The 26,563-nt window shown below is 41.0% G+C and overlaps 3 protein-coding genes and 1 long non-coding RNA gene across 24 annotated transcripts in view; 3 read left to right on the top strand and 1 right to left on the bottom strand.

The window, feature by feature from the left end:
• RNASE9 (ribonuclease A family member 9 (inactive)) overlaps nucleotides 1-26,563 on the top strand; it is a 172,731-nt gene that overhangs the window by 87,580 nt on the left and 58,588 nt on the right. For 6 of the 18 annotated variants that reach the window (XM_042942595.1, XM_042942581.1, XM_042942592.1 and 3 more), the window contains exon 3: nucleotides 18,202-18,258. The exons of 5 other annotated variants lie outside the window; for them this stretch is intronic. The gene's annotated coding sequence lies outside the window, so the exon portion shown is untranslated. Of the gene's footprint in view, nucleotides 1-13,658; nucleotides 13,820-15,042; nucleotides 15,189-15,890; nucleotides 15,913-18,201; nucleotides 18,259-26,563 lie in introns of those variants that run through there. 7 more of the 18 variants (XM_042942598.1, XM_042942597.1, XM_042942584.1 and 4 more) reach the window with 4 other exon arrangements.
• On the bottom strand, nucleotides 186-13,650 carry LOC122222276. Of its 4 annotated transcripts, none has more exons than XR_006203684.1 (4): nucleotides 13,480-13,650; nucleotides 13,138-13,271; nucleotides 12,660-12,768; nucleotides 186-208 (listed from the first exon to the last, which is right to left on the bottom strand). It is a non-coding gene; the product is annotated as an uncharacterized LOC122222276 (long non-coding RNA). The 4 variants fall into 4 exon arrangements; XR_006203683.1 differs by lacking the exon at nucleotides 186-208 and adding an exon at nucleotides 10,466-10,742; XR_006203685.1 differs by lacking the exon at nucleotides 186-208 and adding an exon at nucleotides 10,943-10,965.
• Nucleotides 5,564-6,035, top strand: RNASE12 (ribonuclease A family member 12 (inactive)). The gene has a single exon (XM_042942602.1). The coding sequence runs from the start codon at nucleotides 5,598-5,600 to the stop codon at nucleotides 6,033-6,035; it is 438 nt and encodes a 145-aa protein (XP_042798536.1). The 5' UTR covers nucleotides 5,564-5,597.
• Nucleotides 9,767-10,965, top strand: RNASE11 (ribonuclease A family member 11 (inactive)). The gene is made up of 2 exons (XM_042942601.1): nucleotides 9,767-9,813; nucleotides 10,314-10,965. Exon 2 carries the CDS (start codon nucleotides 10,336-10,338, stop codon nucleotides 10,933-10,935), a length of 600 nt encoding a protein of 199 aa, XP_042798535.1. The 5' UTR covers nucleotides 9,767-9,813; nucleotides 10,314-10,335; the 3' UTR covers nucleotides 10,936-10,965.

The following is a 26,563-nucleotide window of genomic DNA, read 5'->3' as shown; positions in this document are numbered from 1 at the left end:
GATTAAAAGATATATTCTAACAATAAATATGCTAATTGTAATAAATTGGGTTATTGAAAGTATTCTTGTAAAGTTTCTATACATAGAGAGTTTATATAAGGGAAATTAAGAAGAGTGTTTTCCCTTGGTTGGTGCTGTTGGCTAGTACAGGTCCCATAGTGAGAAGGAGCAAGAATTGTTTGCCTTCCAGATTCTCCTGGGCCCCTACCTAGGGAGGAAAAAAGAAACTTAATAATGGCATAAGTTGAATTTCTCCCCAGCTTAGTAGGACAGAAGACTTAGAATTAGATTCAACTTTATATAGAAGCAATTAAGAAATGTAATTTTCTTTCCCATGTTTGTAGAATAAGACTCATATTGGCTAGGTAGCAAAATATTTATTTACTATACTTCACTGATCTTTTAAAGTGACTGGATGCTCAGAAAAGGGTCTTTATTTGGTCATAAGTAGATTGATGGGAAGGTGGGGGGCAGGGAGGGGAAGGTGGAATCCAGGAGACCTCATGAGCTATCCCATCAAGCAAGGGAGGCTCTCAGGACAGGAATGGAGAGAGATGGAGGAGTCAAAAGGGAACTTTTGGGGTTTTTACAGCAGATGGAGATTTATAAACTAGTTTTTATTATTGTTGGTATGATAACCTATACTCTACACCTAAGAACACTTCAGTGGTATCTACAACTTGCTAAAAACTTGTGGAATTAGATTTGCTTTGGGAGATTCAGCAAAGTGATGAGCCCTCTATTCTGTTGATCTACTTGCTGTTTTACAATCACCTTAAAATGGTGACTGACAACAATAAGAATTATGTTGACCCTCAATCTGGAGGCTGACCAAGCTCAGCTAGGCAGTTCTTACTTGAGGTCATGCCTGTTTTTACTCACATGGCGGCTGGAGCTGGATGATCCCACAGGCTTTTTCACTCAGCCATCTGGCATCTGGGCTGAGAAGACCTGAGCATCAGGGAACTGGAACAGGTGGGGCAATCTGAGCATCTCTTTCTATCCATGTGGCATCTCCCTGCAGTGGCCTCAACGTTACCCGACTTCATACTTGGTGGCTGAAGGCACCCAGAGTGAATGCCCCAAGAGAGCCATGGCCAAGCAGACCTAGTCTCAGAAGTCATCAGAAGAGATGGGATTAATTGCACCAGGCTAAATTAGTGGGAGCAGGCACAAAGGCCCACCCAAGTTCTCAGGAAAGACTGTGAACTCTACCTTTTAATAGAGGAGTGGCAAGGTTCTGGAAGAGAATGTGGAATGGAAAACATTTTGTGGCCATTTTTAGAAACTACAACCTGCTCTATAGCCTTAAGTTGAGCATAGCATTGGGCAATTGCAGACGCCTTGCAAGAGTAGCCAACCACATCCACAGGACACTAATGACCTCCACAGTCTCCTGTGGGAGAGCCAAAACCGGGAGAGCTCTTTGAGCACTTCTCTCTATCCAAGTGTCCTCTTCATGCGGTGGCCTCAGCACAGTGGAACTTCGTACACAGCAGCTGAAGGCACCCAGAGTAAGTGCTCACTTCCTCTGCTGTCACTTTGAGACTCTTGCCTGGTATCATGGGATACTGGAGCTGGGTAGTTCCCCAGCTGTCCTGAAGGGCAGCTTATTCATTTGATGAAATGAGTGATTAGGGAATTGCAAATGATGTGTTACATCCTGACACTAATTTTAGTTTCCAGCAGCTATGTGCCTCCTGTAGTCCCTGGCTTTTGCCCCAAAGCTCAGCAAAGGGGGTTGGGATGTGGGGAGGAGTCTTAGGAAAAATTCAATAGTCCAAAAATAGATCCAGTTTTCCCTCCCTTTCCTTCCTTCTTCCTCTTTTTCTTCTTCCTCTTCCCCCTACCCCCTCCTTACCCTTCTCTCCCTCCCCCTCCTGCCCCTCCTCCTTCCTCCCCTCCCTCTCCTTCTGTCCCTCCTCCCCTTCCTCTCTCCCTCCTCCCCCTCCCTCTTTTCCCCTCCCCCCTTTTCCCTTCCCCCCTTCCTTCTTCCCCTCCCCCCTCTCTCCCTCCTCCCCTCCTCCCCTCCTCCCTCTCCTTCTTTCCCTCTTTCCCCTCCTTCTTCCTCCCCTCCCCCTCCCCCTCTCCCTCCTTCAACTCCTCCCTTTTCTCTTCTTCCTCCTCTAGCTCCTCCTCCTCCCCCTTCTCCTCCTCCACCCTCCCTCCATCCTTTCTTCTTTCCTTCCTCCCTTCCCTCTTCAGGCGCACAAAATTGAGTTTATCATATTCTGTTTGTAGCCTATGCTAGGCCTTTCCTTTGTTTTATTCAATTTTATTATTTCTCTTTTTATTCCTTGTGACTGCTTCTATTTCTCTCACCCTCATGGACACATGTGCTAGAGTATTTAATCCATGTTCTTCCATCCTATGTATTGTATACCCTTGGAAAATACATTGTATTATTTTGGAGCATGTATGTTTTAAATTTTAATAAATAGAACTTTCATTCTGGTTCTTACCATTTTTCACATGGCACTATGTTTTCCAGTTCTATCCATGTTGCTATTTATAAATCTATTTTTTGAAACTGCTTTATACTATTTTATTTTATGTATTCAACACATCTTCACTCATCCATTCCCCTCAAGAGGGACATATAAGTTGCCTCCAGGCCTGCTCTGCTACCAGTCATGCCATGAGCAACCATACATGTGCTCCACCTGGAAAAATTCTGGTGGAGTCTGTGCCCAGGATGGGGTCACAAGGGCTCAGCATATACACATTCATTCTAAATTAATTAATTAATTAATTAATTTGAAAGAGCATGAGTGGGGGAGAGGGTCAGAGGGAGAGAGAGAGAATCTCAATCAAGCAGGCTCCATGCTCAGCACAGAGCCTGTTATGGGGCTCAATCCTACCAGCCTGGGATCATGAGTCAGTCATTCAACTGACTGAGCCACCCAGGCGCCCCAGGTATACCCATTCTTAATTTCACTAAACACTTCCAGGTTACTTTCCAGTATCACCACACCAATTTTCATGCCCACTAATATTTTTGCCAGCACTTGATAAAAGATTTTCTTAAAATATATATATATATATATTTTTTTTTTAAATTTATTTTATTTTTTAGAGACACAGAGTCTATGTGGGGTAGGGGGCAGAGAGAGAGGGAGAGAGAGAGAAACTTAAGCAGGCTCCATGCTCAGTGCATGGAGCCCAACCTGGGGCTTGATCTCTTGACCCTGAGATCATGACCTGAGATGAAATCAAGAGTTGGTTGTATAACCAACTGAACCACCCAGGCGCCCTGAATATTTCATTTTTTTAATTAGTCTCTATACCCAACCTAGGGCTCTAACTCACAACCCTGAGGTCGAGTCACATCCTTCATTGACTTAGCCAGCCGGCAGCCCAAATATAAGATTTTCTAATTTTTGAAAACTTGATGGTTATAAACTGTTATCTCTTAGTTATCTTAATTTCTATTTATTTGATTATTAGTGAGGTTGAGCATTGTTCATCACCCATGTTGACTTTCTCTTCTCAAATTGGCTTTTATAATTTTTGACATTTTTTTCTCCTTGTAAGTTTCCTGTCTTTTTATTGCTGACACGAGGGAGTCCTTTACATCTAGATGTTAACTCTTGTTGGTTTTAGGTATTACAAGTGTTTTCTCCCAGACTGCCAGCATTATTTAACATGTGAACCCAGTCTTTGTTCAATTTCTGCAGGGTAATACTCTGAAATGTACAGACAGGTCTAGCTGCCTCAGGTGAGGACAAATTTTGTAACAAATGTTGCCTCCCCCTTCTGTAAACTTAATATAGCATCTATAGTTCAGGTACTTGGAAGTCCTGGCAGGAAATAATGAACATGCTATAATTATACATATATTTCTCTTTATAAGATGAAAATGTTTCTGCAGATAGTGTGCAAAGCAAAATTTTGTCACGAGAAGTAATTAATTATGCATTTACATCTTTGTGGCACTGTGCAACACATATCCCAAAAAGGACAGTTTGAGTTCCAAAAGAACTCCCATTCTGCAAAATTTGGGAAAGTAAATAATAACCCCTTAGTCATTCATTTCCATGGTCTGGGATTTTGCTTTGGTTGTTGATGTATAGAAAGACTTTGAAGCCTTTTCCAGTATTGCAGACCATTTTCCACCCCAAAATCACTTTCTTCTTACCAGTTAGAAAGAGGAGACTGTGTAGCTGTCTCTCGAAAAAAGAAATCACTTTGGGGCAAGAAGTAGTAAAATTAAGTCTATTTTCCCATTTCTATATCAAATGACCAGGAGATGATAGCAACAAAAAAGCTCTTATTTTCTCAGTGTCTTATACCACGGTCTTGTATCAAACCCTCGTCCACTGGTTCCCTATGTCAGTTTCCCAAGAATACCATAGGCCAGTGGTTCCCAAATTTTGTTCCATATTAGAATCATTGGGGGAGCTTTAAATATCTCAGGCTCAGGTCACAGCCAACACCAGTTAAAGCCAAATGTCGCAAGGTGGCATTTAAAAATGCCCAGGTGATTCCAGCGTTCAACAATGGGTTTGGGAATCATTGCCATACTTCCCCAGGAACCCAGAGCTTGATCAAGGCTAATCTTAATGTCAGGGAGTTGTTTCTGTCCTTCACACCACGTGGGAATGAGGCTTGCTAGGACTCGATGTTCAAGTGTTAAGTGTCAAGAGGGTGAGACTCTTGTTCCTCTTGCCCTCTTCTATCTCCACGGTAATCTATCTGCAACATTTCTTCTTGAATGAAATGGGGATAATAGCTACTTCCTAGGTTTGCAGGAAAGACTGACTGCAAATCTGGGAAATAGATGATAGTGTGTCTGACACACAGCAGGACTTTAATAAATGCTTTGGAAAATCCACGTTTGTTTAATGAGGACACATTCAGGACCTGCCTTATGTAACTCTCCCTCTGAAGATAACTTCTCGTCCTTCCCAATGACACCCAAGCACACTCTTCACAGGCTCCTCCCTTTCTGCTCTTTTCACTTTGGCCCTCCCCACACTCACCTGGCTCCCTATCAGTTATTGCCAAGGAACAGCTAGACACAAAGGACTTTCTCAGATCTATGGTCACAAGGACATGTTGCCTGTGAGAACTACAGAAAAAACACAAGGTGAGAGGAGTTAGCTTGGTAGGAGAGATTGGAAGAACTGGGAAGAAGAGATTAATAGTGCTGAAAACGTGGAAGTGGATGGAATTAGTGTTGAGACAATTAGGATAAAGGAAGTCATTCATCAGTAGGAATAAAACAATCAGCCATGGGTACTTTTGAGCATCCTTCTACATGTCCAGCTCTGTGTTAAGTACTCTGATGGATTCAGGAGAAACAGAAGATCTCAAGGAGCTTGCAGAAGCAAAACAAATACGACACAATGGGAATGACCAGAGAACAGTTCAATGCCAAACGCTGAGAGCTGAAATAGATCAAAAGGGCTTGCTTGGGGGAACTGTTCCTCCAGCTGGAGCCTGAGATTTTAATTAGCAGAGACAAGTAAAACATCCCAAGGGTGGGGGAGCAAAGTCAGGGGATGGGGCTGGAGGAATCTGATCACCTTCTGCTATGTCCTGTCTCTTCTTACTCTGTAGGGCTTACAGCAGATGTGAAGGGAATCTCACCCGTGATGATACTAATGGTGATAATTTACCTGATGCTTTTGTTCTGGGAAAACGAGCAGAATGAGGAAGGAGAGGGGTCCACCATAGAGCATCTGCATGTGGACTACCCTCAGAGTGACTCTCTTGTAAGGTACTGCAACCACATGGTCTTACAAAGAGTCATCAGGGGACCTGACAATACCTGCAAAAAGGAGCATGTTTTCATCCACGAGAGGCCTCGAAATATCAACAGTGTTTGCACCTCTCCCAAGAAAATGACTTGTCAGAACCATTCTTCCACTTTGTGTTTCCAGAGTTTGACAAAGTTCAGAATGACAGTGTGTCAGCTCATTGGAGGCACCAGATACCCTGCCTGCAGGTACCACATTTCCTCCGTGGAGGGGTTTATTGTTATCACTTGTGATAACGTGGGGCCAGTTACTTTCCAGAGATATGTTAAATAAGTTGAGACCACCACCTGGGTCTGAGGGGTACTGGTACTCTCCTCTCTTGCAAACTTCTGTATGGGGTACTGGTATATTGGTTCCTCTCTCAGGGGTACCAGTAACTGGTTCGCCCTGGAGCACACCTCAACTGTGGACATGGGGTAATGCTTTGTGTGAATTGGGTAGCCACTAGTAATTCATCTGTCCTGCTGGTACGGCTAAGCTGGAATCATTTCATTCTGGAATAATAATAATAATAATAATAATAATAATAAAAACTCGACTGAATTGAATCATAAACTCTTCATGTGTTTTAATTTCTTGTCCCTTTTCTCTGGGTCACGTGTTGAGAGCCAAGAGTGAATCCGAGGCAGAGCTGGGATTCAGGTAAAGTGAGCAAGGTGCTCACTTCATGTACACAGTTTAAAGGCGCCCAAAATCCCAGTAACCTGGATAAATAACATTTAAAAAAATCAAAATTAATGCAAAAATTTTCTGATGAATAAAATATCTGAGTTTTAAATCAAGACCCAATCTGACAGGGTTGGACTTAAGGTGACATGAATTAGTGAGTTAGCCAGTACAGGGTCAGATCCTATTATTTGACATTTTGGTATTTTTCATCAGAGATTACTTTGCATTAAATTAATATTTTTTAAGTGTTGCATTAAAATAGTATTTATCTTGATTACTGGGCTTTTGGGTACCCCCTTAAATTTCGTACCCGGAGTGAGTGCCTCCTTTTGTCTCACAATGCTCCCAGACTTGATCCTAGGTGTGGAGGCATTTGGAGTCATTGATGAGGGTCTCCTCTGAAGAGGGCATATATAATTCAAGCTGCGTCTGTTTACATTTAGCAGCTGCCTCTGTGCCTTGAAAGAAGGGGAAAGGGAGAGTGGAAGGATTGCCTGATGGGTCAGAAACCATTTCCCTTAAAGACTGTGGTGAGAAATGAATCCAGATTTCCCAGGAAGAGATTGAGACTCTCAGAGCTAAGTACCTGGATGCTTGCATCCGCAGAGGAAATAGAGAATTTGCATCCTAACTCCTGACTCTTTTCCCCTTATAGATCTTACAGTGGAACTGATTGTTTAACTCCCCCACATCCAGCTATGGGCAGGGTGTCTTTTGAGTTAGAGGGTGAGCCCAAAGAATGCAGAGGAGAGGTTCCTCATTCTGGGGGTTTGATTAAGTCCTGTTCTTCTCTGAGCATTAGCCCCCTCACCTGGGAAGTGAGGGGCTTGGACCAGCTAGTCTTTGAGGTTTCCAGGCCTATTACTCCACAATTGTGTTTCTCCTTGTTGGACGACAGGGTTAGTACTGAGGAGTATTGAGAAATAAGGGATAATTGGCAGCTGAGTGCCAGGTTACAGGGTCACTAATTCTGAGTTATGACATTTCGATCCTGTGAGAGCCAGAAACACAGTGAGCTAGAGCTGGCACAAGCTATGTACAAGCTTTAGAGGGCCCTTTCTGTTCTCATCTTTTCAGTTGAGAGATTTTAACTATTGCATTATTTATTCGAACTTAGTTCAGGGTCAGATCCAAAAAGGAGGTACACCTGTGCTAGTTGTTAACTCTGTCTTTTGCAAGCGTCAAGTTCTAACTGATTGATTTGATTGAGGGAGGGAGGACATCTACACTTGTGAATGAAGGACACTTTGCAGCCTGGGAAGTAGACAAGGCTTACTCATTACCCATTTCTCCATGGGAGTCCCACTGTCATCGTCGTCTTCGTGGAAGTTTGGATGTCACCAAGGAAGCAGAGCCCTCGGATGCTGAGTAGGAACAGGTGGTCCCTGGCAGATGACTTATTAGAGTCTAAGTAGCAGCATCATTTCTTGGGCAAAATTTTAAAGTCACTGAAATGTGTCTTTAAAGACCCTGTTTTTATATTCTGAATTCTGATTCCTTTTCCTGCCCCTCTCCCCAGGATATATTGTCCTTTTTTTTTTTTTCCTTCTCACTATTTTTCCTTCCCTTCCTCCCATAAGCCCCCTCCTTCTAAGTAGAAACAGAATTTTGCAGATAAATGCATTCTCATTAAGGTGCTAGTAACTGAGACTGTCCAGTGGAATCTATTCTCAGAATATTTTCATTCAATAGGGATCAAAACCCAATTCAAATGAATTGTGATGTTTTAGACATTTGTAGTTTGGGAGGGTTTTTTTTTTTTTAATGGGCACCTAGAAGCCCCAATCAAACCCAAGTAGCTGTGAATTCTATCCACTTGAAATGGATGTTTCAGAAAAATGATTTCAGTCAAGAATCTCTGCCTTGCTCTTCCTTTTTATTTTTCTCCCCAGTATCTTTCTGTTTTCCTGTTATCACCTCATTATTGATGTTGATAGTAGAGGATATTTAGAAAAAAAATCTAAATCCTTCTTCCCTTCTACCTTCGATCTGCAGCAAGTCTATGTTTAAGCCACACACACAAACACATCCACTTAATTCCTAATCATTTATCAATAATCAACCCAGTTATGAGGCTTATATATTCTTAGTGCTGAGTCTTTGCTCTAACTCACACACAGAACATTTTTAAATTACATATAATAAAAACCACAAGTCCATGTGTGTTAATGTCAAATGAGTGGTATAAGAAGGGAATGATTATATAGAATTATCGTATCAATATGTTGTACACCTGAAACTAATACAACATTGCATGTCAATTATACTTCAATAATAATAAAAAAGGAAATGAGTGATAAGAAGATTAGGGAAGTGAACAATAGAGTTGGTAGACATAAGTTGTGAAAAATGTGTTAAAGAAAGAATGTGATCTGAATTGGGCTTTGAAGGATTTCAAGAGGCGGAAAAGAGTAGGCACTCAAGAAAGGACCAAAAATGGAGACACAGAATAGGGTGCATTTGGAGAAGGGTGGATAGTGCTGATTTGGTTCATGTACCAAAATAATGGGAGATAAACCTTGAGAAGCTGGTTGAGATTAGATCAAGAACGCCTTGACTACATGGCCTCAGGGGATTAGATTGCCTTGAGTAGGCAATGAGGAATATTTCAAGGTTTTTGAAATAGTGTCATTGCAAGGGGTATTTTTAGAAAAGCAGTGTATTGAAGGAATTGGAGGGGCCAGGAGCAGTGGTCAGGAGGTTAGAGTGGTAATGCAGGAGATATAAGGGGATGAATCTCTCAGTGGTGGGAGGGAAAAAAATTCTTTCTAGAGCAAGAGAAGGAATCATCACCCTGAATAAGCATTTTTTCTGAGATTCTCATGATGAATTTTCCAGTATTGAGCTCAAGTAGAGGATTTTCTACATGTTATGTTGTTAACAAATGTTGAGAAACTAGCACATATACAGTTCAGTGTTTGATTCTGTACCAAATAAAAAGGAGCAGAAACAAAGTTCCAGGTTCAAGGAATTTTCAACCCTAAAAAGAGGGAGAAAAGAATTACATACATCATCTAACTTGAAAAGTAAAAAAAAAACATATAAAATGAAGTGCAATGTAATCTATGCTGTGGGGTTTCAAAAAAGCTGAAAACAAATCACTGTGGGTTAAAATATAAACAGGGATGATTTCTTCAAAGAAGAAACAATGATACCACCACTGGGCATTGCCAAATGCCCACTTTATTAAATTCTCTGAGCATCCTTGGTTCCCGTTGTCTCCTCCTTCTACCCCATACAATTCTACCTACCCCTTTCTTGCCCCTCCTTCCTCATTCAGCTAGACCAATAACAGAAACTCCCAGGAAACAAATAGTTTCACTTCTCAGCCCTGTAACCAGCTGGATTCTTTCTCTGCAGGACCAACTTGCCAGAGGAACTGGTAAAGAGAAATTCTATGACTGCGAGTGGTGGGGAAAGAAATGAGAGATGGGGGAAATAACATGTTTTGAGGCCGTAGGAAACTCAGAAGTAGTAAGGAATGTGTTGGGTGAGATTACTGTGACCACTATGTAGATGACAGTCCCTCCCAAAGAGATTATAGACAAAGAGAAAAGAGAGAAATAACTACTTCGTTTGGGGCACTTTAAACATACTATCTTGTACAATTCTCACATTCCCCCCCCCCTTTGTTTTTTCTGCATGGGGGAAACTGAGCTTAAAGGAGTTCAAGTAAATTGCGTATGAGCGGGTAAGCGGGGATTTGGAGCTAGGTCTTCAGATTCCACAGCTGAGTATCTTTTCATGCCATCATCCTTCCATAGAAGGAGCCTGAACTTACATGCAGGAGTCAATCCTGGGAATAACTGCCCTGAGGAAAAGAGAACTATCTCATTAATATTCTCCTTATTTTCATCTTTTACTTTTTTATTTTTACTGCAGAAGAGAGTACCCCAGATCTGAGATGGATTCTTTCTTTCTGCTGCTCCTCGGCCTGGGTTTGGTTCTTGCAGGAGCTCCAGAAAGCATAATGGAGATAATTAACGAAGAATTTTCGGGGGAAGAGATGTACTATGATGTGGCAAACAGGGACCAAGAAAAACGGACTAGTGAGGTATTAATGAACTTGACTCTGTTACATAAAAATACTAGTGCCAGTACGTCCAAGGATAGTTTGTCTTCCTCATTATTGACATTCAGAAGATTACATTATAGCTTCCCCGGAGGAGACAGCCCAGGTAACGACAAAGAGTATTGCAATGACGTGGTGGTCTGGAGAAAAGTTTCCGAAGCTAATGGGTCATGCAGGTTGAGCAATAACTTCATCCATGGCTCCATGGAAGTGATGCACGGGGTCCCCAAGGCCTCCAGCTGCAAGTGTGGACAGAATCTTGGCATCAACTGCTCTAGGAGCACACGTCTGGAGACCACTATGTGCCAGCTTACTATGGACAAACAGTTCGCCAGGTGCCAATACCACAGCAATACCTCATTAAAGAAAATATTGGCAATGCTGACAGGTCATTCTCTGATGAGCTGGTTAGTTAGTGGCTCCAAGTTGTAAATCCCACAGGGCTTTGAGACCAGAGTCTCTCTAAAGAAAGACATCCTTATTCTCATTATTGTTTATTTCCTTCTATTATCCGTATCTACCATTTCAGCAATATAGCAAACTCTTGGTTATCTATACTAACTGGAGGAATGAAAAATGCAAAATTGTGAATTCAATTAAAATTTATAACTGATCCTGGAGTACAGATTCTTTCTCTCCCTCTCTCTCTGCCCCACTTCTCTGTCTCTGTCTCTGTCTCTGTCTCTGTCTCTCTCTCTCTCTCTCTCTCTCACACACACACACACACACACACACACACGCTTTCTTGGAACCAGACCAAATTCTATCCTAGCTCAGCTATTAAGCCAAGAAGCAGAGTCCATCCAACCTGACAAAATTAAGAGAAAAGGCCCAAAACCAATACTGATAATTGAAAGTTAATTGTACTGCCTCTGAGACTATTCAGAGAAATAATGAATGAGCATAGGGGATATTATTATCTCCGTTTTTCAAATAAGTGTGTGCATCCATGCTCACAAATGTGAGCACCCACCCATGCAACCAGGTGCTGCCTGTCCTCCAAAAGATGCCAGAAGAAAAAGATGCTTTTTGGCTTAGCTGTTGCCCTCGGTCAACAGCTCCGGCCCTATGCAAGCTCCATTCCTCCATCCTTGTCCCTATCTATGTCACAAGTTGCTACAGATGGAATGATAAAGCTCTTATTGCAATTTTTACTCAGCATGGTCTTGATTCCCTGGGACTGTGGGAGAGGGATGCAAGCCATGGAGAAATAGAGCAGGTAGAAAGATGGGAAACAGGACATCTCTGCCAAGTACTAGGCAGGGTTAGTCTTCGATCTTGTTTCTGATGTTGTATTGGTTTTTTTTTTTTTTTCACTACCAATTGTTTATTTGTAAGTTTTAGGGTTCAACACTCTACACAAAGTATGGGCAATTATCTTGTTCCTTAGTGGGTGCTTTTGTGTTCCTGTTCCCTCCATCCTGAGACCACTCTTTTAATGTCCTGATTTTAAATAAATACATGTATAGCAAATTTTACATCACTGTAACACTTTTCTTACTGTACAGCACTCTTAATATATCAATTTTCCTAATGCTTTTCACATCATGTGCAGGATTCTCATTTTATTAACTGCAAGACTCTGACAATCAACCAATATGCAGCATTAGGGCAGATAGTTTTATATCTTTCAGCTGGGTTTTCCTTGTCAGTATGGTGCCTGCTTAAATAGTCACTATGAGCTTGGCCAAATAGGTGTGTAGTTAGCACTCAATTTTCTCTTGGCAGCCAGAGGAGAAGGTGATAGAGGGAAATGCCTGGGACCCAGAGTTTTCTTCTCCGTAGGAGGAGAACCTGGAGCCCTGGAGGAGAGGTATGCTCCCTGGGGTCCATTCTGGGGATAGTTCTATGTGGCAAGGCTGGTGCTACCAGCCACTCATCACACGTGGGACAGGTTCTCCAGAGCAGAGCGGTCCATCGGGTCTCTTCTTGGTTCCAACTTAGTTCCATTTGAGTCACTTCTTCCCTACAGTACAGTCCTACTGTAGAGTCAAGCTCTGGGTGATGGGCATGTCAGCCCCAGAGACAATAACTATTCAAGCTCTGGCAAAGTTTTTTGGTAATATGCAAAGAAAACGCAAATTCAGCCTCGTTCAGAATTTAGTACAGACTTCTTCCTTCACCAGAAGAGAAGAGCAAAGAGCCATAGTAGATACCTCTTTCTAGGCCAGGACCATCCTCTAAAGACTCTTAAGAGCAAATCTTTCCACTTCTCTGAAGGAATCGGGAGCTCCCAGGGCGTATCTAATCATCATACTGTGAAGTCTGAAAGATGTCAAATGTGGAGATGTCATCGAGAGTTGAGACTCCTAACTACTGGCATTTCCCACCCTCAAAGCCTGTCACCCCTTTGACATAATGTGCAGCCTGAGGTCCCTCATGATGATGATAGGCAAGGGATTTCACATTTTAAAACATTGAGTCTTTGTAATGTCCTTTCTCTGTTCCCAAACCACAGAGAGCTTTTTTTTTTTTTTTTTTTTCCTTTCATTTTTCTTGTAGCTTTACACCTAAATTTCTCAGCCTGGCTTCCAAGGCTACTAATGCCCCATTCTCATCTCACCTAGCCTGACCCCAGCACTGTCCATCTTCTGTTGCTTTAGGGCTGCTGTCTTCACAGTCCCCAGAACTCACCTCCTTGTCTTCACTCCGTTGGTGGGCTGGTCCTGATAGGCTTCCTCTTCATGGTCTCATTCTGTCACCTCAGCCCCTTCAACTGCACAAGCCCGCCTGGCTACAAAGGGCCAAACAAGTGTCTCTTGGACTTCCTAGAAAGATAACCGAGGGTAGATTTGTGTCATTTCTCTGCAGCTACAGAGAGACATTAGAGGGAATGAAATGAGGGAATAAAGGAGACAGATCCAATCCCAAGGGCCACAGAAGGGAGAGTTGGATAGAGAAAGGAAGCTGGGAATGTAATGATAGAGAGTTTTGAGAAAGGGATACTAAAGGGGGTATGTAGCACAAAAGTAATACCCATCTTGCCTTTAGCCATTCCCTCTGCATTCCCAACATGAAGGGCACTAAATTCCCTTTAATCAACAATTCTGAAGCGAAACAAGTCCTGGCTCCCAAGGCCCAGGGTGATGCTGAAGTAAGGGGAGCCTTTGTGACACCACAGATAAGTCCTCATATGTTTTACTGCCTCATCATGCTCCCCCACCCCCAAGTCACTTCACATCAATGTCCTTATCTACATGATGAGGAGGCTGGATTAGATCTCGGGGCTCTCTGACTTGGATAGCCATCAAGATCAGTGTGGTGGTGTTCTCTGGTTGCCTGCCCCAAACTACCCGCTCGGCCTCAAGCCAAAGAGGTACAGTGAGGCATAGAGCTGCCCAGCCAGACTTCTTTTCCCAGGATCTCTGAGCAGGAGTGATGTGTGCCACTTCTACATCCAGGTTTTGTAACATGGAACTGGCCTCCTCTGTGCTTTTTTTTTTTCTTCCCAACTGCCAGATCCCCAAAATGGACATGGCTGTGACTCACCTTTCATCCCTTAGATGATAATAGTGTTCTAGGAATGTTCTAGGAATGAGCTGAACACCAAAAGGGAAGGAAGGCATGTACCTGAATAACTGTGTGAAGCAGAGATATCTCACCAATCTGGACTGCTTAATTATATGAGAGAGAAATACATATGTATATACATTTTTTACATTTTTATTTATTTAGTTTAGAGAGAGAGAGAGAGAGAGGGAAAGAGAGAGAATCCCAAGCAGGCTCACCACTGTTAGGGCAGAGCCTGACGCAGGGCTCGAACTCACGAACTGTGAGATCATGACCTGAGCTGAAATCAAGAGTCAGATGCTTAACTGACTGACTGAGCCACCCAGGTGCCCCAATATGTATATTTTTAAATTCACCATATTTTGTTCCATTAGCCTAGCCTTACCCTAACAAATTTACTAGCTGTAGGAGCTGTTATCAAATACGAATCCCTGGGCCCTGGTCCAGGAGATTTGGGTTCTATAGTTCTGGGATACGACTACAGCATACAAGACTTTTACAAGCGTTAGGTTTGCTGATGTGGTTTGACGTTTGAACACCACTAGATTAGATGGCCTAAAATCTTTCCTTCTAGTTATAGAACATTCTAATTCTAGTCCCAGTGAGGGGAAAAAAGGTTGCTGTGTTTGTGTTCAGAGATTTTGCAGACAGCACTGGGGCAAAACAAGTCAGTTTAACTCCGACTGACTCTGAACTTCGTTCGCAGTGTCCCAAACTAGCAAGGTGGCATTGTTGTCTTCAAACTCCCTGGAAGTGAACACACTGCAAGAGGGACTCATGTTTCCAAAAACACGAGAGTGGCTGAGATGTTAGAAGAGGCGTCACACACATGGAATGCATCCTTTTTACTCTGGCAACTAGAGAACTGGCAGACCTTCATGTTTATTAATATGTTAAACTTTTCAAGATCACATATGATAATTACCACAGGGATGGTTAATAGGTAGTAGCAATATTTAATTACCAACTGAGATCTTATAATGTGCCAGGCGCTTGTCTAAAATGTACATATGGTTTCTTTATTCTCAGAGCAACCTCCATGAGGTAGATTATTATTATCCCTGCTTCAATGATGAAGAAACTGAAGCATAAAGACTTCAGGAAATATACAAAGTCACACACATAATAAGTGGTCCCCCAGGAACAAACAAGGATGGTCTGATTCCATAAATCAGGTTTTTTTTTTTTTAGTTTTTTTTATTTTTTTTCAATATATGAAATTTATTGTCAAATTGGTTTCCATACAACACCCAGTGCTCATCCCAAAAGGTGCCCTCCTCAATACCCATCCCCCACCCTCCCCTCCCTCCCACCCCCCATCAACCCTCAGTTTGTTCTCAATTTTTAAAAGTCTCTTATGCTTTGGCTCTCTCCCACTCTAACCTCTTTTTTTTTTTTTTCTTCCCCTCCCCCATGGGTTTCTGTTAAGTTTCTCAGGATCCACATAAGAGTGAAAACATATGGTATCTGTCTTTCTCTGTATGGCTTATTTCACTTAGCATCACACTCTCCAGTTCCATCCACGTTGCTACAAAGGGCCATATTTCGTTCTTTCTCATTGCCATGTAGTACTCCATTGTGTATATAAACCACAATTTCTTTATCCATTCATCAGTTGATGGACATTTAGGCCCTTTCCATAATTTGGCTATTGTTGAGAGTGCTGCTATAAACATTGGGGTACAATGCCCCTATGCATCAGTACTCCTGTATCCCTTGGGTAAATTCCTAGCAGTGCTATTGCTGGGTCATAGGGTAGGTCTATTTTTAATTTTCTGAGGAACCTCCACACTGCTTTCCAGAGCGGCTGCACCAATTTGCATTCCCACCAACAGTGCAAGAGGATTCCCGTTTCTCCACATCCTCTCCAGCATCTATAGTCTCCTGATCATAAATCAGGTTTTTAATGTTTATTTATTTATTTTTGAGAGAGAGAGAGAGAGAGAGCACAAGCAGGGATGGGGTAGAGAGAGTGAGACACAGAATCGGAAGCTGGCTCCAGGATCTGAGCTGTCATCACAGAGCCTGGCGTGGGGCTCAAACTCATGAACCAAGAGATCATGACCTGAGCCGAATTTGGAAGCTTAACTGACTGAGCCACCCAGGTGCTCCAATAATTAAATGGTATCTGCCATTATTATTTTCATTATGATTAGATCAGGGCACGGTGTTAAACACACAACTGAAGAAAAGCATTTACTATTGCTGAGAAAGGGTTTCTGTCTTGAATATGTGAAGAGTTCTGTCTATTTAATAAGTTAAAGATGAACATACCTGAAGAAAAATAAACCAGGGACACAGAAAATTAACAAAAGAAATAAATAGTCATTAAACATTTGGAGATCTTTTTTCCCCTTTCCTCTAAAGGTAATATAGATAAAAGCAGTGTGATATCATTGTTTACCTGCCCAATCAACAGAAATAACTTAAAATAATAACATAGTGGTGGCATAGGTACAGGAAAAGGGACAATTCTCGGGCACTCCTCCTGGGAAAACAAATTAGTACATTTGCCATCTCTCTGGAGAACAGATAGAACTAAGCCCTATTCTAGTTTTCAGACTCTCTGCACATTTGGTTTCTTTAGTTCACTGATGACAATCCTCCTTCCTCCTATACATCCTTTAGGTAAGAGACTCAACTCAGTTAATTCTGGCCCTTAGGACTTTGAGTTGGGGATCTCCCCAGGTGCCTGAGTGGGCCCTGGGGCTTGTCCTACAGATGGTCAAAGAACAGGGCAGAGCCCCAGGCATGAAAGCTCCAGGCTATGCTGCTTGGTTCACTTTCCTTGCTCTCCCCAGCTCAGGCTGTCCTGAGAACTCCATGTTCTTTCCAGGAACATGGGCTGAGATTTCAGACCCCATCCCATTAAGCACGCCTTCTGAGAGCTCTCATGGCCTCAGGAAGCAGGGCCTGTCAGAGGAGGAATCAGCAGGGGTAGGAGCATGAGAGCAAGGTTGGGAGGCTGTTCTCTTGGGAGATGCCCACACAAAGAGTGACCTTTACTTTTCCCCTTCTGACACTCACCTCCCCCCAACCATCCCTTCCTCATCCTACATCCGTATTCTCTTCTCTTGCCCAGACTGTGCCTGCAATACACATCTCCTTTTCGCACCTTGTCGTGGCCTCTTGCTTTCTAGTTTCCTTTTAGGCTTTGCCCCACTTGACTTTATGTGTTCTCTGTGTGTCCTGCATTCATACTCACCTGCCAGGTGTAGAGTGACAAGGGTTCTGGAATCAAGTCACCCATAAGACTTAGACCACTATTCAATCTGTCATGGTTCCAGCTCCTGTGAATCTGGGGCTCATGGAGCACATGGCTCTGAGTTGCCCAGGTGGAAAAGGACAAGAACAGTGTGAATTGATGAACTCACCCTGGGTACACATTGAGCCTTTTTAGTGGGTGCCTCAGCTAGTCTTCTAGCAACCTCCCAGTCTACTAAATTCCCCTTTGTCTTCCTTTAGAAAACACTGGAATTTCTCAGCTATATTTATAAAACTCATTGTAATCATTTTAATAAACTACATATTTTTGTGCCTAACTGCCAGACAATATGGTCATGGTTGTGAACATCGCTCAGTGTGTGGCAAATTATATTGATGTAAATTTGTTTTTATCACACTTCAAAAATCTGTCCATAATTTTTTTTTGTAGTTTTATTTCTCATGTCAGGCAGTCACCTGTCCATAAGCTATAAAAGTTGAAAGGCATGTCTATGTAGGCCCAGACTGGTTGAATAGGCATTTGGACCTAGGTGAGAGAAATGTAATGAGATTACAGTGACGTGGTCCATTACGGGGGCAGAGTAATTAGAGCAGTTAATGAGAAGATATTTATAGGCAAGCAGTTGAGAAATTTCCATATGTAAGGCTGTCCATACCAGCTGTTGTGGGGGAAAAAGCATAAATAAATGTACCCTTACTGCACAAGGTATTGAATACAGGACAGTAGAATAATATCTTAAGAGGGAGACATATCTCTTTTGTCTAGGGTGATTAGGGCAGGGACCTGTAAAAGAACTAAAATTTTGAACTTGATGGATGATCCATTCAAATAGCTAAGATTTGAATAGGAGGAAAAAAAAGGTACTAGGAATGGGAAGTAACACATAAGTACAAGTAGGTGGAAAGATTGTTATAGACAGAGGAGTATTAGAATAAATAATTTATATGTTTTTTACCTACAAGATTGTGGTTGCTGAATAATGGTTCCCAAAGATGTCCAGGTCCTAATCCCTAGAACTGGTGAGTGTTTCTTTATATAGCAAAAGAGACTTTGCAGATGTGATTAAGTTAAGGATCTTGAGATGTGGATTATCTGGGTTGCTCCTGAGTACAGTTATAAGTGCCCCTGTAAGAGGAGCCTGCGGAGATTTGACTACATCAGACGAAGGCAATTTGACTGAAGCAGGACAATTGCAGAGCACTTACATGAGCTTGCAGTTGGGAAAGTCATCTAACACAAAGCCTATTTTATAAGAAAATGTTGAATATCTCATGAAATTTATTGAATACTGAAATATCTCATGAATTTATTGAGTACTGAAAGTGAAAACAGAATGCTTGGGTGGGTACAGAATGCCAAGCATCACAAGAGTGTATCACATATCGCTAGGCAGCCCAGGAAAAGGTCCAAATTCAAAATTCAAAGTAGTTTCTACTGAATATGTATTGCTTTCACATCATCACAAAGTCAAAAAAATCATGAAGCCAAACCATCACAAGTAAAGACACAAAATAGATGAATAGTTGTCTAGGACTGGCGGGAGAATGGGGAGTGATGGAGGTGCACACGAGGGATCTTTTGAGGGTGATGGGAATGTCCTGAAAGTGGATTATGAGACAATGGCACACCTCTAAGTTTACTAAAAATCACAGAATCGTGCATTTTAAAGGAGTGACTTTTATGTTATGTGAACTATACTTCAATAAAACTGCTAAGGAAAAACCCAAGGAATTTATTGTTGACACATTTTCCTGATCTCCTTCCATCCTAACAGCAAGTCCTGTGATTTTTATGTCCTAAATAACTTAAATCTATCATTTACCTCCATTTTGTTCTTCCCAATATTTTTTAGATTTTGTTTACTTATTTTGAGAGAGAGAGCATGTGTGCATGCAGAGGAGGGGTAGAGAGAGAGGGAGAGAGAGAATCCCAAGCAGGCTCTGTGCTGACAACAGGGCTTGATCTCACGACTATGAGATAATGACCTGAGCCAATATCGAGAGTTGGGTGCTTAACCGACTGAGCCACGCAGGCGCCCCTGTTCTGCCCAGTTTTTGTTTAAGATATTCCCAATAATTGCCTATCTGATTTCTTCTGGCACCCCCTTGTGCCTGCCTAGCCGTTCTCTAGTGTGCAAACACAATTTTCTGCTAAAAATATAAATCTGTTCATGTCTACTCAAGTTGGGATTCTTTTCAGATGACATCTGGCCATTTACAAACACTCTACTTATTTTCTGTTGGGTGGCTGCTTTTTTTCTTTTAAACAAATAGGAAGTAATTTTCTTTATATATTACAGACATGGCAGGATAATTTATTAAGACACTTATTTGTTTACTTTTTTTTTTTTGGTCCTTCTCTATGAGACAAAACCAATATAATCACTTTTCTCTTTTCCATTACCAAAAAAGGCAAGTTTTTGTAAATAAACCTCGTGGGTTATTAACATCTTTTGTATTTCAGGCCAGGTAACAGCAGTGAATAGTAATGAAGAGTGTGCTAGTCTCCCAGAGATTAATTTGAGTGTTAGGGCCCCTGAAGAAAGTATGGCCAAGAGTGAAAGAAGAGAGTACATTTCCTTGAAAGTGGATAGAAAGGAGAATTATCTTTGGGGATGGTGTATTTCCTGCAACTAGAAGAAAGTAGTGACCCAGTATTCATACAGCCCCCAAATGAGGAGATGTGAGTTGGCTGGATTCTAAGTTCAGAGGTGGCGTGTGGATTTTTTTTTTCTTGTGCACTCTCAGGAGGATTCTTATTATATAAATGAACCAAACATAGTCACTGTATATAGGCCCTATGTTTACTTCTTTATAGCAAGTGGGATTCATAGGCTTAAAAGGTCACCAGGGTCAAATTCAAATTTTTACCCATCTGGTTGTCTTAAATGTCACCTTGGTAAGCATATTTTTTGCCTTTTAGAGCATGTATGCTTTGCATACCCATAAAACTACACCCAACATCTGCAAGCCACAGGGTAAAATAAGCCCTCTAGCTATAAAACAACAGCAGCAACAACAACAACCACCCACAAGCTGCTGCTGCCCTTTGGAGCTCTCTGACTCAAAGACTCCCCTTCATTCTGCTGAGCGCCATCTTTTAGACACATAAGCCCCCCTCTTAATTCCCTCTCCCCTGGGAGTTTTCTTGGTCCCCCACCCCCACCCCATCTCCCTGCCCTGGCCTTAAGGATGGTGCCTCACCACCACCACATGATGATGGTGGTCTCTGGGTGGTCTCCTGCTGAGTGGGACCTCACCCACACATCCACTTGCCCAGCGGCACCCACATAAAGCTTGTGTGCTACTGCCACACTGTGGTTGTATCTTTTTCTTTCATCAGTTCCCAGATTCCTTAGACTATAGTTCTCATCTTCATGCGGTGATCCTTGTTCCAACACCGCAGCCTCTGCCCAAGACTTTGTTTTTTTTCTCCCTGGCGACGGAATTCTAAGGGTGTGGCAAGTGTAAGCCAATCGCCACTAAGGCTTGTTATATTCCTTCACATTTTAACTTTTTGTTTTTTTAAATTTTTTAATGTTTATTTTATTTTTGAGAGAGAGAGAGAGAGAGAGCGTGAGAAGGGGAGGGGCAGAGAGACAGGGAGACACAGAATCTGAAGCAGGCTCCAGGCTCTGAGCTGTTAGCACAGAGCCCACCGCAGGGCCAAACCCACAAACCGGGAGATCATGACACGGCCAAAGTCGGATGCTTAACCGACTGAGCCACCCAGGTGCCCCACATTTTAACTTTTTAACACAGTTTTATTGAGATGTAATTGACATATGATAAACTGCACATATTTATTTGAATTGTCTAATTTCGTAAGTTTTGACATATGTCTATGCCCATTAAATCATATCCAACATTTACCAAATTTCATGCCCTTTAGTTATTCCTTCTTCTCACCTTCCCTACCCCCAATCCCCAAGCAACCACTGATCTGCTTTCTTTTCACTACAGATTAATTTCCATTTTCTAGAGTTTTATAGAAATGGAATCATACACTATGTACTATCTTTTGTTTGGCTTCTTTAACTCAATTTAATTATTTTGAGATTCATCTATGCTGTTGTGTGTATCAATAGCTCATTCCTTTTTCTTGCTGTGTGGCATTTCATTAAATGGATACACTACAATTCATTTATCCATTTACCTAATGGTAGAAATTTGAGTTGGTTCTAGTTTTTGGTGATTGCAAATAAAGCTGCTGTGAACGTTCATGTAAAAGTCTTTGTGTGACCATACGTTTCTTTTTCTCTGGAGTAAAACCTGCTAGGGGAATGGCTGGGTCAAACGGTGGATGTGTATTTACCTTTCTAAAAACCTACTGAGCTGTTTCCAAATTTGTTTGTATCATTTTATATTGTCACCAGCACTATTAGGAGAAATCCAGTTCACCGACATTCTTACTGACACTTGGTAAAGTCAGTCATTTTCATTGTAACCATTCTAGTAGGTGTCTGGGGGTATCTCATTGTGGTTTTAAGTAGCATTTCCTTGAACACTAAGGATATTGAACAACTTTTTCATGTGCTTATTTGTTTGCCATCCATATATCTTCTTTTCTGAAGTGCCTGTTAAAACATTTTCCTATTTTTTTATTGGATTATTTGCATTTTCATTGTTGCATATTCTGGATACAAGTCCTTTTTATATGTGTGTGTGTGTGTGTGTGCGTGTGTGTGTGTGTGTGTGTGTATGATGCAAATACATATGCATTCATATATATATTATAATGCATATATATGTACAGTTGTATATATATTATAATGCATATATGTGTGCATTTGTATACAATGCATATATATATGGATTCATATATATTACAATGCATATATATTATAATACACATATATGTGCATTCATATATATTATAATGGATATATATGTGCATTCATATATATATTATAATGCATATATGTGCATTCATATATATTATAATGCATATATATATGCATTGCATCTAGCATGGATGTGTAATGTTTATCAGTTTTCTCTTCAATACTGCTCTAACAGCATCCCACAAATTTTGCTATGCTATGTGATTCTTTTCAACAGTAGTCAGATCAAAATATTTTCTAATTTCCATTTTGATTTTATGTTTGTCCCATGGATTATTTAGAATTGGTTTGTTTAGTTTCTATATATTTTGAGATTTTTGAGAGGTCTTTCTCTTACTCATTTATAATTTCATTCCAATGTCAGAGAATATATTTTGTTTAACTTGGATCCTTTTGAGGTTATTAAGACTTGTTTCACGGCAGAAAGTTTGGTGTATCCTGGTAAGTGTTCTGCAGGAGCTTGAAAAAATATGTATTTGCTTTTGTTGTATGGAATGTTCTATAAATGTAACTGGTGATAAATTTGTTGTTAATTTGGTTCAAGTCCTCAATATTCTTGCTGATTTCCTGCCTACTTGACCTATCAGCTATTGAGAAATGGATATGGAAGCTCAAACTGTAATATATGGATTTCACTTCTCCTTATAGTTCTTTCTGTATTTGCATCTTGTAATTTGAAGCCCAATTTTTAGGGGCATAAAAATTTAGGATTGTTACGTCCTGTTGATTAATCGAACCTCATATTTGGAAATGACCCTCATTAGCCTTGGTAATATTCTTTGTTTTGAAATCTGCTTTATCTGATATTACTATAGCACTCCAGCTTTCTTTTGATGAACACTAGCATGGTATATGTTTCTACATCCTTTATTGTTACCTTCTTTATGTGTCTTCATATAAAGTGTATTTCTTGTAGGCAGTATATACTGAATCTTGTTTTGTTTTTTAAAATCCCAGTCTATCATTAGCTTTTAATTGGTATGCTAAGACCATTTACATTTAATGAGATTATTGATACAGTTAGTTGGAGTCTAACTCCTGCTATTTGTTCTATTTGTCCCTTCCATTTTTTCCTCCCTTTTTCTGATTTTGGGGCCTTCACTTGATTTATGAATTTTTTTTATTCCACTTTTATCTCCTTTGTTGACTTTTTAACTACAGCTCTTTGTTTTAATTCAGTGGTTGCATTAGGATATACAGTATATATCTATAAATTATAGCTTACTTTCAACTGATACTGTACTACTTCACTCAGTATAAAAACCTTATGCTAGTATACTTGGATTCCTCTCAGATTCTATGCTATTTTCATGCATTTTACTTTGGAATACGGTATAAATCCCATTATACATTGCTACTAGTTTTGGTTAGTCTGTTTTATTTTAAATAAATTTAAATTAAAAAAAAAAGCAGGGCACCTGGGTGGCTTAGTCGGCTGAGCGTCTGACTTAGGCTCAGGTCATGATCTCATAGTTCGTGAGTTCAAACCCCACGTCAGGCTCTGTGCTAACAGCTCAGAGCCTGGAGCCTGCTTTCGAATTCTGTGTCTCCTTCTCTCTCTGCTCTTCCCCCCACTCACACTTTCTCTCTCTCTCTCAAAAATAAATAAACATTAAAAAATAATAACAAAAAAATCATGTATTTTCCCATTTAATTAAATACCATTTATAATGTTCTTCATTCAAAAATAAATAAATATTAAAAAATAACAAAAAAATCATATGTATTTGCCCATTTAATTAATTACCATTTACAATGTTCTTCATTCCTTTGTGGAGATTCACATTTCCAATTGGTATAATTTTCTCTTTGCCAGTTTACCTTCCCTGTTTGCTGGTAATGACTTTTTGTAAGCTCTGCAATCTAAGAATGCTTTTATTTTGCCTTCGTTTTTTAAAGATATTTTTACCAGGTATAGAATTTCTACCTTGACAACTTTCTTACTTTGAGTACTTTAATATTTTCCTGCTCTCTTCTTACTTACATTATTTCAGAAAAGAAATCTAACATCACCCCTCTCTTTGCTTCTCCAATCCTAGCATGCCATTTTTCTGAGGCTGCTTCTAAGGTTTTCTTTTCATGACTAGGTCAGGGTTGTTTTCTTCCCAGTTTGGTTATGATGTGCCTTGGTATAGTTTTCTTCATGTTTTGTGCTTGGAGTTCATTGAGCTTTTTTTTGATTTGTGAATTTATACTTTCCATCAACTTTTGAAAGTGTTTGGCTATCACTGCTTCTAATTTTTTTTTCTATCCCCCTGCTTCTCCTTTTCAAAGACTCTAATTACTCATCTGAAGTCACTTGAATTAATTCTACAGCTTGCTGATGCTCTTTTCACTCTTTGTTTTCTTGTTTGATGTTTCATTTGGATCATTTCTATAACCTTCAGATTCACTAATCTTTGTTCTGCAATATCTAATCTGCCATTAATCTCATCCAGTGTACTTTTCATCTCACACATTTTAGTTTTTATCTTTAAAAGTTTCAAAGTTTGATTTGTTTTTTTCTATTGTCTATGAATCTACTTAATTTTTTGCACATAAGAAATCCAGTTATAATAATAATTAAAAAAAAATTTTTAATGTTTATTTATTTTTTGAGAGACAGAGCATGAGGAGGGGAGGGGCAAAAAGAGTGGGAGACACAGAATCCAAAGCAGACTCCAGGCTCTGAGCTGTCAGCACAGAGCCCAACACAGGGGCTCAAACCTGTGAACCATCAGGTCATGACCTGAGCCGAAATCAAGACTCAGATGCTTAACTAACTGAGCCACCCAGCCGCCCTTATAATAACAGTTTTAATGTCTTTATTCTATGCCTTCTTATGGCCAAATGCAATTGAATGATTATTCTCCTCAGTATGGTTTTTGTTTATCTGCTTCCTTTTTTAGTAATTTTCTAAAAGTTTTTATTTATTTATTTTGAGAGATAGACAGTGTGTGTGAGTGGGGAAGGGGCAGAGAGAGAGAGAGGGAGAGAGAATCCCAAGCAGGCTCTATTCCATCAGCATGGAGCCTGACTCAGGGCTCAATCCCATGAACTGTGAGATCATGACCTGAGCGGAAACCAGGAGTCGGACGCCTAACCGACTGAGTCACCCAGGTGCCCCCAGGCTTAGTTATTTTTGATTGGATGCCAGATGTTGTGAATTTTACCTTGTTGGTTTACCAGGTAAGGATAATTTTGCATTCCTATAAATTTTCTTGAACTATTTTCTGGGATGCACATAAGCTATTCAGAACCACTCGATCCTTTTGATTTGTTAGGCAGGTGCAGAGCAGTTGCAGCCTAAGGCTAATTATTGCCCATTACTGAGGCAAGACCTTCCTGAGTACTCTACCTAATATCCCATGCATCTTGACTTTTTCCAGCCTGGTTAGTGGGGTTAGGCACTATCTTCTCTGATCCTTTTAGATAATTCTTTCCCCAGCCTCAGGTGGTTTTCTCCCACACTCATGATAAACAGTACTCTGCTGCATACTTGAGAGAAACCCTGTGCAGATCTCCACGTTTCTGTTCAAGGCAGTGCTCTCCTTTCTAGTACTGTGTCCTGTGGACTCAAGTTTCTTGGCCTCCTTGTTTCCTCAATTCCTCCTCCTCATCTCCTGTAGTTTTCAGGCTCCTCCTGTTTGCCAACCCTTCACTTGTGCCTGAAATCTCTCTCCAGGCAGTAAGCCAGGCAAATTGTAGGACTCACCTTGTTAGTTTCCTGTATCTCAAAGATCAGTGTGTTTGGTTGTCTCATGTTAGTGTCTTGAAACTAATTTTTCCAGCATTTTATCAGTTTTAAAAATTGTTTCAGGTGGGAGGGTAAATCAGGTCCGTGTTACTCCATCTTGACTAGAAGATTATATTCATCCTTATGTATGCTTTCATTTTAAAACCAAATCTGGGGGTGTCTGGGTGGCTCAGTCAGTTAAGTGTCGGATTCTTCAACGTTTTGTTTTTTGTTTTTTATTTTTTTATTTTTTGGACAGAGAGAGACAGAGCATGAACGGGGGAGGGGCAGAGAGAGAGGGAGACACAGAATCGGAAACAGGCTCCAGGCTCCGAGCCATCAGCCCAGAGCCTGACGTGGGGCTCGAACTCACGGACCGCGAGATCGTGACCTGGCTGAAGTCGGACGCTTAACCGACTGCGCCACCCAGGCGCCCCAAGTGTCTGATTCTTGGTTTTAGCTCAGGTCATGATCTCATGGTTCACGAGTTCAAGCCCCATGTTGGACTCTGTGCTGACAGCGTGGAGTTGGTTTGGGATTCTGTCTTTCCCTCTCTCTCTGCTCCTCTCCCTCTCACTCTCTCTGTCTCTCTCTCTAAGTTAATAAATTAAAAAAAAATTTAAAAACCTGTATGTTAAAAAAACCACAAAAATTAGGGGTGCCTGGGTCGCTCAGTCAGTTAACCATCTGACTTCGGCTCAGGTCATGATCTCATGGCTGGTGAGTTCTAGTCCTGCGTTGGGCTCTGTGCTGACAGCTCAGAGCC

This window comes from Panthera leo, chromosome B3 (genome assembly GCF_018350215.1).
Source record: "Panthera leo isolate Ple1 chromosome B3, P.leo_Ple1_pat1.1, whole genome shotgun sequence".
Lineage (NCBI taxonomy): Eukaryota > Metazoa > Chordata > Mammalia > Carnivora > Felidae > Panthera > Panthera leo.
Note: the sequence above shows the minus strand (reverse complement) of the source record. Positions and strands in the feature narration are given on the sequence as shown.